The following is a 17,614-nucleotide window of genomic DNA, read 5'->3' as shown; positions in this document are numbered from 1 at the left end:
AAAATAGCACAACTTGGCATGCTTCACTGCGTCAGCAGAAATAACACACACATAATTTCCCAATATGCTTACAAAATCTTTTAATAATCTTTTAATAAAGGTTGTCGAATCTCAAAAAATGTTCATCGTATTAACTCAAAATTTTAATTTCAATGAACTTAAAATTTTAAGGCAACCAGGTAACTTTTTTTCTAAATAATTTTTTACAGTGTATCTTTTTTCTAAGTATATAGCAGAGGATCAAAATAAAACATGAAAAAGAAAAAAAAATCCCACGAAAAAACACCTAGCTAACTTGCCAGAAGCATTCTTGAGAGCAGGTGAAGGATATTTGGGGAAGAAGTTAAAGCAATTTAGCAGATGTTGGAATAAGGCTAACACATAGAAGTATGTGTGTGCATGTGTGGTGCTCTGTATAAACCCTCTGGCTGTGCAATGATACTCTGTTTACATGGAACACATTTCAGTCTCAGTTTAGAGGCAGAAAGAGGTCACTGTATAAATCGCTGTGTAATAGGTACAGCAATGCCCAGCCTTTAAAGGGATACATCTTCCCTGGAACACAGACAATGTTTTGAAGACAGTTTCAACAGCTTTTGTATATACAATTAATACCAGTAAATGTCACTGAATGCTTGTACTGTATGTAACATAATGTCTAATGTTTCACTGTAATTAGACATTTTTCTAAATATATTATTTTGCATTCTTTAACAAGATGAAACAATTGATAACAGGTTTAATATGACATGAGGTTGGGTATGACAGAATGTGTTATATTTTTGAGTAACCAGTCCCTTTACTGACCCACAAACGTTAATTTCCCAGTTTTATAATTTTGTCTGGTCATAGTTGAAGAAAAAGAGATAACTAAAGTTAGGTTACATGGGCCTACAACATTATATTATAAAGGATACCTTTAGACAAATAGAAAAGAATTCCACAACAGCATCAGTGGGAGGGAGAGAGACAAAAAAAAAAAAAACATATATCAAGAAAATAACTTAAAATTAGTATGTAAAGTAAACTTTTGCTCACTTATTGCAGGTTAGAGACTTCAGAATAGCAATTTCTAAATAGCCTCTTACTTGCATGGTCATGGTGATGCCACCCCTGGCCTCTAACAACTGACTATGACTTCTGTGAAGTGTAAGGCTGTGGTTCAGTAAAAGTCATTTGATGTGCAGTTCATTGAGTAATCCCATGAAGATTAAAACAGCAATAGCCTCAAAGGCAACAGCTGGAAATACATGTGTGTGTGTGTGTGTGTGTGTGTGTGTGTGTGTGAGAGAGAGAGAGAGAGAGAGAGAGAGAGAGAGAGAGAGAGAGAGAGAGAGAGAGAGAGAGACATTTTGTCACATCAGCTGACCTGAAGTATCCCTGACAACAGAGCATTGTCCATGCACTAAACCTCCTCTAAACCGTACCCCCACACACACACACACACACACACACACACACACACACACACACACACACACACAGACACACACACACACACACACACACACACACACACACACACACACACACACACACACACACACACACACACACACACACACACACACACTGTTCGACTTGAAAACTGACTCCTCACCACAAATGCTGACGTCACTTGTTTACCATTTTCCAGCTCAGCACACTCTCTCTAGCTCGGTTACCTTTAGCACACACACACGTACATATCTGCACAATCCCACATGTGGAGTGTTATGTAATGAACTGTTTCTAAATTCATGATGTGGCTTATTGTCATGCATGTAATTGTGTTTTATGTGACATGTATTCTAGCCATTTGTAGTACAGATGTTGTCGTTCTCAGGGATGGAATAAAAGAGACTGGGAAATTGGGAGGGTTGACGGGGGAGGCACTGTCCCTTCAATGGATTTTTATATTGCTGCGGGACTGATGTAAACAAGCCAGGGTGGCTATGACACAGTTCCAGAAGTGCAGATTCATCTCTGTGTTTTTAGTGAAAGTACTCCCCTCTAGTGGGGAATAAATCAATTGCAAATGTAAAATTTCATTGCTGGCCTATTGACATATGTGCATTCTGCCTACCTCATCCCATATTCCAGTGTTTGAGGTCATGCGTTTATTTTCGCACATGTCATTATTTTGTTATTGTAAGGGCACAGGATTTCCTGAGCAAAGCAGGATTCATGAAAGCATAAACAGTGCTTGAATAGTCAAGGGCATGAACAATGCTCTCTCTATTTGTTTTAAACTCTATCTGTCTATCTATCTATCTATCTATCTATCTATCTATCTATCTATCTATCTATCTATCTATCTATCTATCTATCTATCTATCTATCTATCTATCTATCTATCTATCTATCTATCTATCTATCTATCTATCTATCTGTCTGTCTGTCTGTCTGTCTGTCTGTCTGTCTGTCTGTCTGTCTGTCTGTCTGTCTGTCTGTCTGTCTGTCTGTCTGTCTGTCTGTCTGTCTATCTATCTATCTATCTATCTATCTATCTATCTATCTATCTATCTATCTTTCTGTCTGTCTGTCTGTCTGTCTGTCTGTCTGTCTGTCTGTCATCTATCTATCTATCTATCTATCTATCTATCTATCTATCTATCTATCTATCTATCTATCTATCTATCTATCTATCTATCTATCTATCTATCTATCTATCTATCTATCTATCTATCTATCTATCTATCTATCTTAGTAAAACTCTATTTATCTTTATGTGTCTAAAATGATATCATATAATTTTAAGTTTTTTCTTGTCTTGACAATAATTGACATTATGTTTAAAGGGTTATTCACCCAAAAATGAAATGTCTTTCATTAATGAATCACCCCAATGTCGTTCCACACCTGTAAGACCACTGTCCATCCTCGGAACACAGTTTAACATATTTTAGATTTAGTCTGAGCCTGAAATACATTTCTTACATACAGTCCCTTTAAAAATGTGGGCCACCTGGTCACAGTCTCCCCTGCTTTAGTGACAGCGCTGTTATTTATTATACGTATCTGGAATATATTCCAAAATACCAAAACAAAACAAAACAAAAAACCTGCCACACAACCACACTTTAGTTAAAATAAACCACAAGGCTTTGTCATTTCAGACAGGTACATCTTGTAAGTTACTAGTTAATAGCCCAAATATGCTATACCACCAAACCATACTTTTCATTGGGATAATTTTAAGTTACACATTTAGTTCAGGTTAGTGCAAAAAGAAAGAACAAATTCATTTTGTTATGGGTTAACAGTTTATGAGCCAAGACTAGTAGTGAAAAATGAAGATCAAGAGTCATAAGTGCAATTAATTAAAGACAAAAATACTGAAGAATAGTTTGCAGATTCAACAGCAGAAGCCAGCTTCAAGTCTCACAAGGAGTTTGTAGGCCGCGCTCCCTCTGTCCCCATCTCATCGCCCTGCCTATCATGCATACAATTGTCCCAACAGTTATTCTGTTTTTAAGGTCTATCTACGTCATTACTGCAAGGTGGATGGTTCTATTTGGCTCAGAGAAAATGTTCATGGTAAATTTCCACACATTGTCAGTTAATCTGATGTCACTTGTTGATGCTTTCATCCCAGAATTAGGCCCGTAATGACCTTCCAGGTCTGGAGCAGGCGCCAGCTTGCCCAGAACAACAAGTCCACCCATCTCTTAGGATGTCCATTGTACACCACCTCAACACTGATCTGTAACATATAATACTGCGCACATACACAGTCTCTCCAAGGTTGGAGCTGATTAAGCTCCAGTTCTAACCCAAAACATACTGATAACATGTGCTTTCTCTCAGTGAGAGGTACAGACAATAGTACAGGTAATGCTCATCTTGATTCTTTAGTGTTTCAGTAAAAGGAAAAATCCATATTTCAAATCTGGAAGCCAGGGTAAGTGAGCAAACACTACTTTTGCACTCCTGGCATGTTAGGGGTGTGTGATATCTCCAAAATTTAAACACACAACACCTTGTTATCATCAAGTGTTTAGTGAAACATCACACATCTCTAGGCCAAACCCTCAGTCACCCCATAAAGACAAAAAAAAAAAAAAAAAAAAAACACTCTTTAGAAAACAAGAAACAATCAGTGGTTCTCTTAAAGGCATAGTTCAGGGCTCTGGCTGGGCCATTCAAGTTACAGGGTTGTTGTGAAGCCACTCCTTCATTATTTTATCTGTGTGCTTAGGGTCATTGTCTTGTTGGAAGGTGACCCAGTCCAGCCCAGTCTGAGGTCTTGAGCCCTCTGGAGAAGGTTTTCGTCCAGGATATCCCTGTACTTGGCTGCATTTTTCTTTCCCTTGATTGCAAACAGTCGTCCTGGTTAACCACTTTTAGTGCTTTTTAGCACCGTTTATATTTAGAGTGTATTTTTGATGAGCTATGAGCAAATAAGGTTTGGTTTCACGAATTTAATTATCTATCTAATTATCCAAAACACGTTGGCCACAATTGTTGGTACCCTTTTATTAAATACTTTTTGCAACCTCATTTTCCCAAGATAACAGCTCTGACTCTTCTTCTATAATGCCTGATGAGTTTGGAGAACACCTGACAAGAGATCAGAGACCATTCCTTACTGAACCTCTCCAGATCCTTCAGATTCACAGATCCATGCTGGTGCTTCTTCTCTTCAGTTCAGCCACACATCTTCTATAGGGTTCAGGTCAGGAAACTGGGATGGTCATGGGAGAAGCTTCATTTTGTGCTTAGTGCCACATTTGTGTGTTGATTTTGATGTTTGTTTTGGATCATTGTCCTGATGGGAGATCCAACCACGGCCCATTATAAGATTTCTAGCAGAATCCATCAGGTTTTAATTTTTTATCTTTTGGTATGTGCTAAAATCCATGATACAATTTATCTGAACAAGATGTACATGACCTCCAGCAAAAAAAGGGGTCCACAACATTAAAGATCCAGTGGTATTTTTTAGCCGTGGGCATGGGGTACTTTTTATCCCTGTTTGCACCAAAACTATCTGGTAGATTTGCTGCCAAAAAGCTATTTTATAGTATCATCACAGAACCAGGTCCCTTTTGACTTTCCAGTCGTGTCTGACAACTGAATATGCTGGAGTTTGTTTCTGGATGAGCGAGGAGGATTTTTCTTGAATCCCTCCCAAACAACATGTGGTGATGTAGGAGTTGTTTGAATTAGGACAATATAGATACACGTCCTCTTTCAGGCAGATTTGTAACACCTTTAGTTAAATGGAGCTTCTTAATTATTGCCCTGATGGTGGACATGGGGATTTTCAATGCTTTAGCTATTTTCCTATAGGCTCTTTCTATTTTGTGAAGCTATACAATCTTTTGCTGCACATCAGAACTATATTTTTTGCTTTCACTCAATGGGATAAATGATTAAGGGAATTTGGCTCTTATGCCTCCTTATATTTATACTCCTGTGAAACAAGACATCCTAGCTGGACGTCACCTTGGTGTGCTAAAAAATGTAAATTAATGTAAATATAATTCAGAGATATTTTACTCATTTAAAATTCTAGGGGTACCAACAATTGTGCCAATGTGTTTTAGAGAAAAGCATTTATTTTATAATGTGATTTACCCCCCATTTTCAATTATTTTACTTAAATGAAAGGTTGGATTTTTGTGATTTTTTTTAAATAAAAGATCAAAAGGATAAACAATGCAGAGTATCTTTTTACAGCCATATTTGATCATATTTACCAGGGGTACCAACAATTTTGACCACGACTGAAGCAGCAGTGTCAGTTCTGAATCATCTTATTTGCTCATAGCTCATCAAAAATACACTCTAAATATAAACAGTGCTAAACAGTACCGGTATATTGAAGGAGCAGTGGATTTCAGAATCCCTCTTTCAATTTAAATAAATATTTTTTGTTGAGCCATTTTAATCATTTTAAGTTCCTGTGTTATACATATGTATTTAGCAAATTAGCATGTGCAATTTTTGGTTACTGTTGCACAGGAATTTAAATCTATAAATCTATTTATTCTTATTAATAATAATAATCATAATAAAATTAATAATAATAATAATAATAATAATAATAATAATACTACTAATAATAATAATACTAATAATAATAATAATAATAATAATAATAATAATAATAATTTTTTACATTTATATAGCACTTTTCTAGGCACTCAAAGTGCTTTACATAGAAGGGGGTATCTCCTCAACCACCACCAATGTGCAGCATCCACCTGGATGAGCGACGGCAGCCATATTGCGCCAGAACACTCACCACACACAAGCTTCTTGTTTCATTCTTACTACACAAAGCTGAACTAATTATTTCCTTAATTTTATTAGGTTCATTAAACACACACTTTGGGGTGGTGGTAATTGCCCACAAGGCCCCCTATAAGGAAATATTCCATTGGCCCCACAAAAGATTTTTTGACCTCAGAAAAGAATAAAAGTGATTCAAAACAGCTTTTGTCAATGTAGTAAATTCCCATTCATAGCAAACATATGAGAGTGGAGTAACTTTTTGTAAATTGTAAATTGCCTTATAATTTTCATTTTGCACATGTACAGTGTTCAGGTGAAAATATTTGTATAGTTTTCATGTATAGGTAAATATTTTTGTAAAGTATATTTATAGTTCGACACTTTTAGGAGATTAGTTGTGTATAGGTTTATACTGTCCGTATTTAGCACCGTGGTCCAATGAGGCACGGCATTTCGTTCCACTGTATGTCACCACATGTAGCGGAATGATAATAAAGCTCAACTGCAACTTAACAGATCTAAAATCTAAGGAGGAGAATGTATGGGGTGGTGGAGAGATTCAACAAGAAATTATTTTAAAAGAGGAATACAATTGGAAGATGAGAGAAAGATAAGATGTCTTTTCAATGAATGTACGTCTTATGATTCTACATAGCAACATTTGACAAAGGTTCTGTATAGTCCCTTTAAAGATACCTACCAGATTACAGGCCAATTAACCACTTTTAGTGCTATTTAGCACCGTTTATATTTAGAGTGTTTTTTTGTTTTGTTTTGTTTTTTGATGAGCTATGAGCAACGATAAGACAAATGGTTTCAAAACTGACATAAGTTTAAACATTATTACATTCTAAAAATGCTGGGTTAAAAACAACCCAAGTTGGTTTGAAAATGGACAATGGATTTTAAACCCAGATCAATGGGTTCAAATGTCCATTTTCAACCCAACTTGGGTTGTTTTTAACCCAGCATTTTTTAGAGTGTAAGTGGGTGAATTATCATAACAACCATAGTTGCCCATAGCTCACTCTTCAGCATAATAGTAACCACAAAATTCAAAAACAAATAATGTCTCAAGGTCCAACACAACTGAACATTAAACACTAACATCTCCATTCCTTTATTGAAAAACACATAAAATCTAAATGTACTCTCCCATTGCAGTACCGCAAGACATATGCTAGACACTACAGATACATTGTCTAGCTAGATATATCAACAAATAGTTGTAACAGAGTCGACACAGAGCAGATGAAGACGATGGAAAGCTCTGAAGACAAGGCATACAGCTGGTAAACATGCATTTCTCATGGCTCTTATAGAGCAGCAACAGTGTGGCTTGGTGATCTACATTTTTGGGACTATATATTGTTTTGTGCTCATGTTTGTTTTGACATCTGCATTCTGAGGGCATATTATGTATGTATATTGGTTCAGCCACAGCATCAGCATGTACATCTCAATGCTGACATTTAACTGCAGTTGAAAACACATCAGTCATGGAATTGGCCAAGCAAACCATGTGAGAATATAAATGTACATTTGGCTGCACCATGTGGCTGGGGCATATGTACCTGGTTTATGGTTGATGCATTCAAATGACATCAACAACATGTGAAACACATCGGCTCAGCTCCACATTACCCAGTGACCAATGGGCGGGCTGAAAAGTTTGTTTAGACATTGAAACAAACACTGAGGACCTCCTGGGGGTCATTTACTCTTCAGAGACATTATTACTGACATTCTGCAACACACCACACCCGACAAAAAAATACTCCCCTTCCCTCTTGACTTTGATGCACAGATGTGCACGTCTAAATGGCTTTAAACCCAGTGTGACAGCTGTAACAGGGCAGAAGCGAGATGGCCATCAGGCAAGGTGACTGCTGAAGGTAATCCAGTATCATACACTGGATGTTGAAACTCAGGTTACCCAACCATCTTACACTAGCATTGAGCCCAGCTCACTGCTGTACAAACTTCTTAATAATATAATATAATATAATATAATATAATATAATATAATATAATATAATATAATATAATATAATATAATATAATATAATATAATATAATATAATATAATATAATATAATATAATATAATATAATATAATATAATATAATATAGCCTCGCTTGTTTAGTTTGATCACTAGGTGGCGATAAAGTCCTAAAGGAGTGAGTGTCCATCAGATCAGAGAAAGTAACTTCCTCGTGTTACATCAAAACACTTCCGTCAGTCGCCGTAGTTGGAATGTATTAGATTAGCTGCATTCATAAAAAAACATTGCATGAACAAATAGCTAATTAAATCGCATTATTTTTTTACGTCGCATTATATTTATAAAACCGGAATCGTTTATCAAATAAACTGATGTATCGGACACGGTTTAAACGTCCTGTAAATAACACGTTTAGTTGACTTGGGCTGACTCCCGTTTCAGAAGTCTTCGCACACAGGTTAAATATATATATATTTTTTTTGTATATTATGTTGTCTACTATGTAAATATTATGCTTGTTTGCCAAAACTGTGTGCTTTACAAACTGTCGCAGAAATCCTTTAATAATCTATAATTTTATAATTCTATTAGGAAAGAACAGTCGTCATGATGAAATTCTCACTAAGTATAAAATATCATATTGTAAATAACATTAATTTTTTTAAACAACCAAAAAACAAAAAACCACTGTTTTGAAAGTGAAAATATATATTGCAATGAAACACTATACATTTTAAGAAATTCAATTATATCAGTAGTGGTGGGTGTATAACTGCTATTGACTGCCTCTGCAATTGGCAAATTGTTGCATTTTGAGATTCTGTATAAATTAATTTGTTTTATGTTTAGTATTGAATCAATGTAATGTTTTGTTCATGTTCTTAGGTTGGAAGGTTACATTAATGTTCCTCAAGGAAAATGAACATATTAATATTACATATGATTATATCAAATCATTTTTTACTAGTCCTAGTAAAAACCACATGAATAAAACCTCCTTGGATAAACTCTGATATTGCTTCTTTTTTTTCTTTTTTTTTCCTTAAAGGTGTCCTCTGCAATGATGGAAGGTGCATCAAAAAGTGATGCCACACCACAGAGCTCTGTTGCTGCACAAGTTCCGTTCATACACCTCTGCACAGTTCTGGAGAAGATTCAAAAGACCAAACTCCGACCAGACAAAAGCAAAATCCTAAAGGAGTTTATAGATTCATGGAGGAATTTTCACACAGCGCTTCACAAGGACAATTCTGACACCAAAGATTCATTTTATGCAGCAATGCGTCTTATTGTGCCTTCATTTGAGCGAGAGCGAATGGCTTATGGTATAAAAGAGAACATGCTTGCCAAACTGTATATTGAGGTTTTAGGCCTACCTAAAAATGGACCTGAGGCAAACAAACTTCTAAATTACAGAGCTCCAACCACATCTCAAGGAGAAGCAGGTGACTTTGCCCTTACAGCCTACTTTGTCCTGAAAAAAAGGTGTACAAGTCAGGGGAATTTAAGCATTAAAGAAGTCAATGACTTCTTGGATTCTGTGGCTATCAACAATGCCAGCAAACAGAAGGATCAAGTGAAGAAAAGCCTTTTGCATCTGATAACGCAGAGCTCAGCTTTGGAACAGAAGTGGCTCATTCGAATGATTCTAAAGGACATGAAACTTGGCATCAGCAAGGAGACAATTCTTCATGTTTTCCATCCAGATGCATCTGAACTCTACAATGTAACCACAGATCTGAATAAAGTGTGCCTAAAACTTCATGATCCATCTGTGTCCCTCAGTGAGGTCTCCATTGAAATGTTTTCTGCATTTAAACCAATGCTGGCAGCTGTTGCCAACATAAGACAGATAGAGAAGCAAATGGGCAACCGTCCATTCTATATTGAAACAAAGCTGGATGGTGAACGCATTCAGTTGCACAAAGCTGGAGATGTTTACAAATACTTTACAAGGAACTCTTTTGAGTACACACAACAGTTTGGAGCCTCTCCACTAGAGGGCTCCCTCACACCATACATTCACAATGTCTTCAAACCTCATGTGGTGAACTGCATACTGGATGGAGAGATGATGGCTTATAACCCTAAAACTGAGATTTTCATGCAGAAGGGCAGTAAGTTTGATATTAAAAAGCTGATGGATGACTCTGATTTGCAAACCTGCTTCTGTGTATTTGATGTCTTGTTAGTGAACAATCAGAAGTTTGGAAATGAACCTCTCAAGAAGCGCTATGAAACTCTTGAGACCATCTTCACCCCCATAAAAGGCCGCATCCAGCAGGTCACTAAATCTGAAGGCAAAACCATGCAAGAAGTAGTGAATTTCCTCAATGAAGCCATTGACAATCTAGAAGAGGGGATTATGGTTAAGGATCCAATGTCAATCTACAAACCGGATAAACGCGGTGAAGGATGGTTGAAAATTAAGCCCGAATATGTGGACGGTCTGATGGATGAACTCGATCTGCTGATAGTGGGTGGCTACTGGGGTAAAGGCAGGAGAAGCGGGATGCTCTCTCATTTTCTGTGTGCGGTAGCAGAGGTGCCAAGTCCTGGGGAGAAGCCCACGGTGTTCCACACACTCTGCCGCATTGGATCAGGCTACACTTTGAAAGAACTGTACGATCTTGGTCTGAAGTTAGCCAAACATTGGAAAGTTTACAACAAAAATAATCCCCCAGCGGCCATCTTGTGTGGAACAGAAAAACCAGAGGTTTATATAGAACCACGCAACTCAGTGATCTTACAAGTCAAAGCAGCAGAGATCGTTTCTAGTGAAATGTATAAAACCAACTGCACATTGCGTTTCCCCAGAATCGAAAGAATCAGAGAAGACAAAGAGTGGCATCAGTGCATGACCTTGACCGAACTGAGCCAGTTCCGCTCTAGAGCTTCTGGAAAGCTGGCATCCAAACATCTGCACATCCAAGAGGACCAACCTGAAAAAAAGAAGCGCAAATTCGTAGCCAAGCCTAAGAAGACAATCGGAGTCATTAGCCACTTTAAATCTCAGGATTTATCAGCAGTTGCCAAAGAGACGGATATGTTTGAAGATGTTGAGTTTTGTGTGATAAATGGCAATGACGAACATCCCAAGGCAGAGCTTGAGAAAGGTGTGGCCCGTTGCGGAGGCATTGTTGTGCAGAACCCTGGAAAAGACACGTACTGTGTGATTGCAGCTGTGCAGAACATGAGAGTGAAGAACCTCATCTCTTCAGACCAGCATGATGTGGTGTGGGCTGCTTGGCTTCTGGAGTGTCTGGAAAATAAGCAGGTTATACCATGGCAACCACGTCACATGATCCATATGTCACCCTCCACAAGGGACCACTTCGCTAAAGAGTATGATCAGTATGGAGACAGTTATTACGTTGACACGGATGAACAGCAGCTGATGGAAATCTTTGAAAGGATTGGCCCCACAAAAGCTAAATGTCCTTCAGTGGCTCAGATAGAAGCAGAGAATGCATGGGATGACTTGCCCACTAGCATTTTTAGGCCTTACAGTGCATACTTTGACCGGTGTGCTGACTTAGAAGATCCAACATCCATTATCCGCGGTACATGTTTGGACACACGTGTCTTAGAATTCCGATTCCATGGTGGTACAGTTGTGGAAAAACTGAAGGAAGGAATCTCGCATGTCATAGTAGAAGGTGAGAGAAGGGCTCTGGACTTAAAGACACTGAGGCGTCTTTTTACTAAGAAGTTCAAAATTGTTCGGGAATCTTGGGTGACCGATTCCATCAAAGCAGGCCATGTAGAGGATGAGATCGGGTACCTAATATAACGATGAAGGCACAACATGTTAAAACACTGAAAGTTTTCAGCATTTTTAATACTAGGTGTCATAACCATTACTGTTGCATTAAAGGTTACCATAAAAAAATAAAATAAACCAATGATGGGACTGAAATCATCACAATTTGAATTATGAGAAAGTGTAATTTTGCTGCTGAAAAATTTCGTATATTGGTGTCTTTTAAAATTTGTCATATGTCTCTGGTTTAAATCACTATGTAAGACTAGTGTTAAAGAAAATGTTTACAGGTGAAAACATAGCAATAAACCTTTTTGGAGATATATTACGTTATTATTACGTTTTATTTTAAATAACAAGGGCAAAGTATGTCATAGATTTTAGTGTACTAATTGGGGTGGTGATAACTTGCTTTGGAATGTTGGCATTTACATTTGCCCTTTATATTACAGTGTTACTGTTGCTTAAGATGGAAATTTTATGCAAAATGAAGTAATTAAATTTAATTCTCAAAGAAGCATTCAGAATTTTAATTGAAGCTGTCAAAAGTGTTTTTCTTGTACATTAACTTGACATGTTACAGTCAGACAAATTGAGCTTCTGACAAGCTTGAAGTTCCATTTGAACAGCTTGTCAAGCACACCGAATTTATCACGCGAGAGCTGTAGCTTTCTAATTGTTTGGAATGTGAGTTACTGTACTGCATTCAGAGATCTAATTTTCAGAGTGCTAATAGAATGATAGAGGTTTTACACACATACAGAGTCGACTGTGTGTCTAGGTATTGCAAAGATAGATTTGCATTTGTATAATATGGATAAAAAACTGTTATTAGTGTGTGTTTGTAAAGAAGTGGGAGTGACAAAGAAACATTTAAAATGAAAGCGTAATTTCGTCCACATTTACTATGGAGGGTGCTTTGATGCGGAAGTTTGTGTTGCAGAGCCTTTCTAATTTCAAAAATAGTCCCAAGACAATATTGTGTTTTAAGGAGGAAACTGTTCCACAGACCTGTACAAATTTTGTGACATTGTGTTGTATGTATAGTCTCAAGGCCTGTTCACACCAAGGGGGATTACATAACAAAACTCTTTCTAAATATAAAAGAATAACAGAGTCCATTTTTTTTAACAGCTCATGAACAATAAATACATTGACAGCCAATCAGAATTTATCCTGCTTTAAAAAGCTCAGGATTTATAGCAGCAGACGGCATAACTGCAGGGTGTGCATAAAATAAACAGTACAGTATAGTCTTCTGGTGTGGACGCTAATATAGTTATCAGCCTTGTTGTGAACAGGCCTTTACTGTCTCTCTTAGTGATGCTTTTTGTCTTGTAGTTTATGCAAGAATCACTTGTCATATTGGATTGATATTGCATTTTTTTACATTAATCGAAACAAATGGACACAATTTACACATTCAGAAATCATTACACACATGTACGGTTATAACAAAGCAAAGTACTTTGTAGCCCTGGTTGGGAATTCCTGGTTTATATTATAGTCATAAACATCAGTAACATCATTGATAGGATGGTTAATTTAAAAAAGGAAAATTGTCATCTAGTAGAACATTAAAGTTACATAGTAACATAGTTTTTTGCAAGTATTGACTGGTTCTCACCAAGCTCAAAAATAATGACTGAGAAATATGAAATAATTCTGCATCTTGATATTTTGTGGTATGACTCCTGTGATCCAAGAAAAAAGAAAAAAAAAGTTTCAAGGGTGAGTAGACGGTTCTCATTTTAAGATTTACTGTATTTTTAAGTCCTGTGATACACTTGAAAATTGGATTTCATTTTTAGATTTAGATTTTTTTTAATGAAAGCCTCCCATGCCTGGTTTCACAGACAAGGCTCAGATTAAGCAGTAGGCCTTAGTTAAAAAAGGAAAATTGGTAGATTTTATAAACACAGTGTTTTATTAACAAAGTTCGGGAAGGAGCAGATTCAGACAATTAACGTAATTTACACAAGAGGAGCAATCAACTCAATTAACGAGATAAAAGAAACAGCAGACTTACCTCTGTTCCATGACTGTTTTCTAGCATACCTCCACCACCCCGTCTCCTCACTTCTATCAATTCCTATCCCAACCTGGGATGGGGGAGTATTATGGGTTTTTGCCAAATTCCGAGCTCGGAGCCCTTCCCTCAGACAGCATGCCAAATACACATAAACTTTACTCTATTTAATTATATGTAATTGTGAACTTGTGAAGTTCCTTAGAAAAAAACAAAAACAAAACATTACTGGGGTCTTGAGACAAAACAACGGCACTGACGTTTTATAAGATATGTCAGTGCAAGTTAGTTTCAGTTAAGACAGTTCAAACATGGATTTTAGTCTAGGATTATCTTAATTCTGTGAATCTGGGCAGCAGTGATTTAATGGCATGGTTATTATTTAAATGGAGGGAGGTTAGCTCAATAATTAAAAAGGTACAAACTCTGATAAAAAAGCACTTAGAAAAAGAACTTTGTGGTTGCCAAAGTTCAAATGCTATTTTTAATTTTTTTTTTTTTGGTGTGTGTGTGTTTATTCTTTCACCCATATATCATGGGCTTAGAGTGTGAAATCCCCCTGCTGTGATGATTTAGGGAGACTGATGCACACTATTGCAAGAACAGGGCTTGGGCAAGTAAAGCAAGGACATTGGAGGGCAATATTAATTTGACCGAAGATGTGTTCTTCCTGTATGGAAGATGTGTACAAACTTCCTGTATGGAAAAGGTCAGAGAAGGTCAGGAAATTATCATGTTTATAACAGCCTGCTGTAGCTTTGACTGCAATGAAAGGAGTTGGTCACGGATATTGATAAGATACAGGCCATATAAATGTATTGAAAACAGGGTTTTGGTAATATTCATTAAGCTTGAATTTGTGTTTTTGTTGTTGTTTAGGATGTCCATATTCTGTTCTTCAAGACTAAAGCTATTCACGCTTTCTTACTGATGGCTAATCTCTCTTTGAGCAGTGAAGTTAGTCAGTTAGCAGGAGTAATTGGATGTACTAGGTAGAAAAGAGAGGATCCATTACCCTGGGGCTTGCTGGGAATAAAGCGGTGGGAAATGGCAGCATGCATTTGACTGAAATGCATTCCCCCCATTGAGAGCCAGAATACTTTACTCAAAAATGGTAGATTTGCCTTGCAAATGAGTGTGCCTTCTCTCTGGTGGCATGTTAGTTTAGAGCCAGTGGTCCATAATGCTATTCTATAACCACTTGAAAATTCAGCATGTCCAATGCTTCAAAATCTAGTATACAATACAGTATGAAGAGGCCTGAAAGTCTAGAGACTTTTTGTTTTAGGATGGGATTTTCTTCGCTGATTGTCAGTGTTTTCAAGGAAAATACTATGATGTAAAATAAATTGATGTTGAAATATTTGTTTAGTCAACTCAATACCCATCATTCTAATTTCTACTGAATTAATAGGTGTGATTTGGACACTTAATGCCATGTGTGTCCAAATGACTAATACACCTCTGTGTCCTGCCAGTTGTTTTTATCCTGTTATCTAGCCATTTGTCTTTTTCAGAGAAAACAGTAATTTTTGGTTGTAAATGAGATGAGAATAGTTATTAATGAAAGAAACAGTTATGGTGATGATGATGATGATGATGATGATGATGATGATGATGATGATGATGACGACGATGATGATTAATAATACGGAAGGAAATGGAACAGGAAACAAGCATAATATAGTGAGAAAGTACTGCTGGAAATTCAGCCATCATAACATTATATTACACATGAGTCATACTGTATAATTTGAGAGCCTGGTGAATTATAGCCTTGCTTAATATGTTTTTCTCAACTGGAATACTATTGTCGATTAATGCCATGATCTCAGCACACATACACACACCTGCTGTGGAAGTGACTTTTTCTAATGTATGAATGAAGTTTCTCAGAGTCCCAGCCTAACATCCTCTAAATGAGTGTGATACTGCTCATTTTCAGATAAGGCGATCAGTCAGAGTATTTTTCTCTGTCTGTTTCCTGTCTCAGGAGAAGGGAGGATAAATCAACATACTGAGGGATTATGTGTTGTCTTTGACCTGCTTCTGAATCTTCGCTTTGAAGTGATGAAACATTTTGAAAAAGGGTTTTGGAGACGAGAGAGGATTTACTGTGCACCTCTGTAAGGGCATGTTTTGATCTAAATGGCTTCGGATAAAATTCTTGTTCTGCTGTGTGTTTCCAGACCAGGACTGAAAACCACTGCAAAGAATGACAGACGGGGCAAAACCTGACGCATGACAAAGCATGTTGAAAGCAGTTGTTAGTGTGCGGCCATATGTCCTGTAGCTGACAAAATACTGCTGGACTGAGGGAGAGATAATTGCTACTTTAAAGTGACATGGAGGTCTTAGTTGTAACTTGACTAATAATAGTTAATGACCAGAAATAATAATAAAAAAAATAACAGTGGAGTCAAATAAACAAAAACCACTGGGTTCACAAGAAGCATTTTGAGGTGCAGGGTTTTCTTTCCTACTTCCTCGCTTTTATACCTCCTTTTCCATTTTTTAGGCTAAATATAGACATATATTGTTTCTGTTATTGATTCTTAACATCTGGAAAACATTCAAAACATATGTAATTTTGTACCACAAAACCAAGTCATAAGTAGCACAGGTATATTTGTGGCTATAGCCAACAGAGTCAAAATTATCGATTATCTGAAAAATCATTAGGATATTAAGTGAAGATAAGGAAGTTCCATGAAGATATTTTGTAAATGTTCTACCGTAAATATATCAAAATGTATTATATGTAGTAATATGCATTGCAAGGAACATTAATTGGACAACTTTAAAGGCGATTTTAATGATTGCAGATTTTCAAATAGTTGCATCTCGGCCAAATATTGGCCTATTCTAACAAACCATACATCAATGGAAAGCTCATTTATTCAGTTTTAGGTAGTGTATACATTTCAAAACCTTGTGGTCCAGGGTCACATATTGTAAATAATGCATATTGAACAAATGTGAACATTAGGCACATATTTTTCTTTCTTTCCCTCCTTTTGAACTTGAGTGGGGCTCTAATCGGCAAGAGTTGGCATGAAAGGCAAGCACGGTAACAGGAAAGCTAAAGAAATGTGTATTATACAGGTTTTTGCAGCGTATGCCACTGAAAACATGGTATAGCCTATCCCTCCCTCACAGCCTTTCAACCAATCATGGCGCTGCTCTGACTAAGGTCTATTCGCTTTCTCATCACAACATAAAAGCTCATGCTGCTGATTAGAGAATAAAGGATATAAAGGGACAAATGCATTTTGCAAACATGAACACATGTGCTGTTGATTAGACAGCTTAAACGTGTCAAGCTTCAGGTCATTGCTGTGTGAGTGTGTTTGTCAATTTATGCAAATGTGACAGGTTCACACGTTATGTCCACATAGAATGCTAAAAAATTTAACAAAACAGAACAAAAAATTGCTAACCACTAAGTAAACTAAATGTTTAGAAACAAGCAATTAGATTTGTTTAATTATATTAATTATATTATATTATATTATATTATATTATATTATATTATATTATATTATATTATATTATATTATATTATATTTATTATATTATATTTGTATATTTATG

The 17,614-nt window shown here is 36.6% G+C and overlaps 1 protein-coding gene and 1 long non-coding RNA gene across 2 annotated transcripts in view; one reads left to right on the top strand and one right to left on the bottom strand.

Moving 5' to 3' along the window:
- Positions 1 to 1,190, bottom strand: part of LOC137073236 (uncharacterized) — a 37,962-nt gene extending 36,772 nt beyond the window's left edge. Inside the window, exon 1 of the long non-coding RNA XR_010904755.1 lies at positions 1,089 to 1,190. This is a non-coding gene — a long non-coding RNA (uncharacterized lncRNA). The remainder of the gene's footprint in view (positions 1 to 1,088) is intronic.
- Positions 1,191 to 8,469: 7,279 nt separating this feature from the next.
- Positions 8,470 to 12,494, top strand: lig4 (ligase IV, DNA, ATP-dependent). Its single transcript, XM_067442721.1, has 2 exons — positions 8,470 to 8,685; positions 9,277 to 12,494. Exon 2 carries the CDS (start codon positions 9,289 to 9,291, stop codon positions 12,019 to 12,021), a length of 2,733 nt encoding a protein of 910 aa, XP_067298822.1. The 5' UTR covers positions 8,470 to 8,685; positions 9,277 to 9,288; the 3' UTR covers positions 12,022 to 12,494.
- The last annotated feature ends 5,120 nt before the right edge of the window (positions 12,495 to 17,614 follow it).

Source organism: Pseudorasbora parva, chromosome 4 (genome assembly GCF_024679245.1).
Source record: "Pseudorasbora parva isolate DD20220531a chromosome 4, ASM2467924v1, whole genome shotgun sequence".
Lineage (NCBI taxonomy): Eukaryota > Metazoa > Chordata > Actinopteri > Cypriniformes > Gobionidae > Pseudorasbora > Pseudorasbora parva.
The sequence above is the reverse complement of the archived record's forward strand: the minus strand, read 5'-3'. Positions and strand labels throughout refer to the sequence as shown.

Bases quoted from the DNA above. Each gene is read 5' to 3' on its own strand.
- lig4 (XM_067442721.1), top strand. From the start codon at position 9,289: ATGATGGAAGGTGCATCAAAAAGTGATGCCACACCACAGAGCTCTGTT.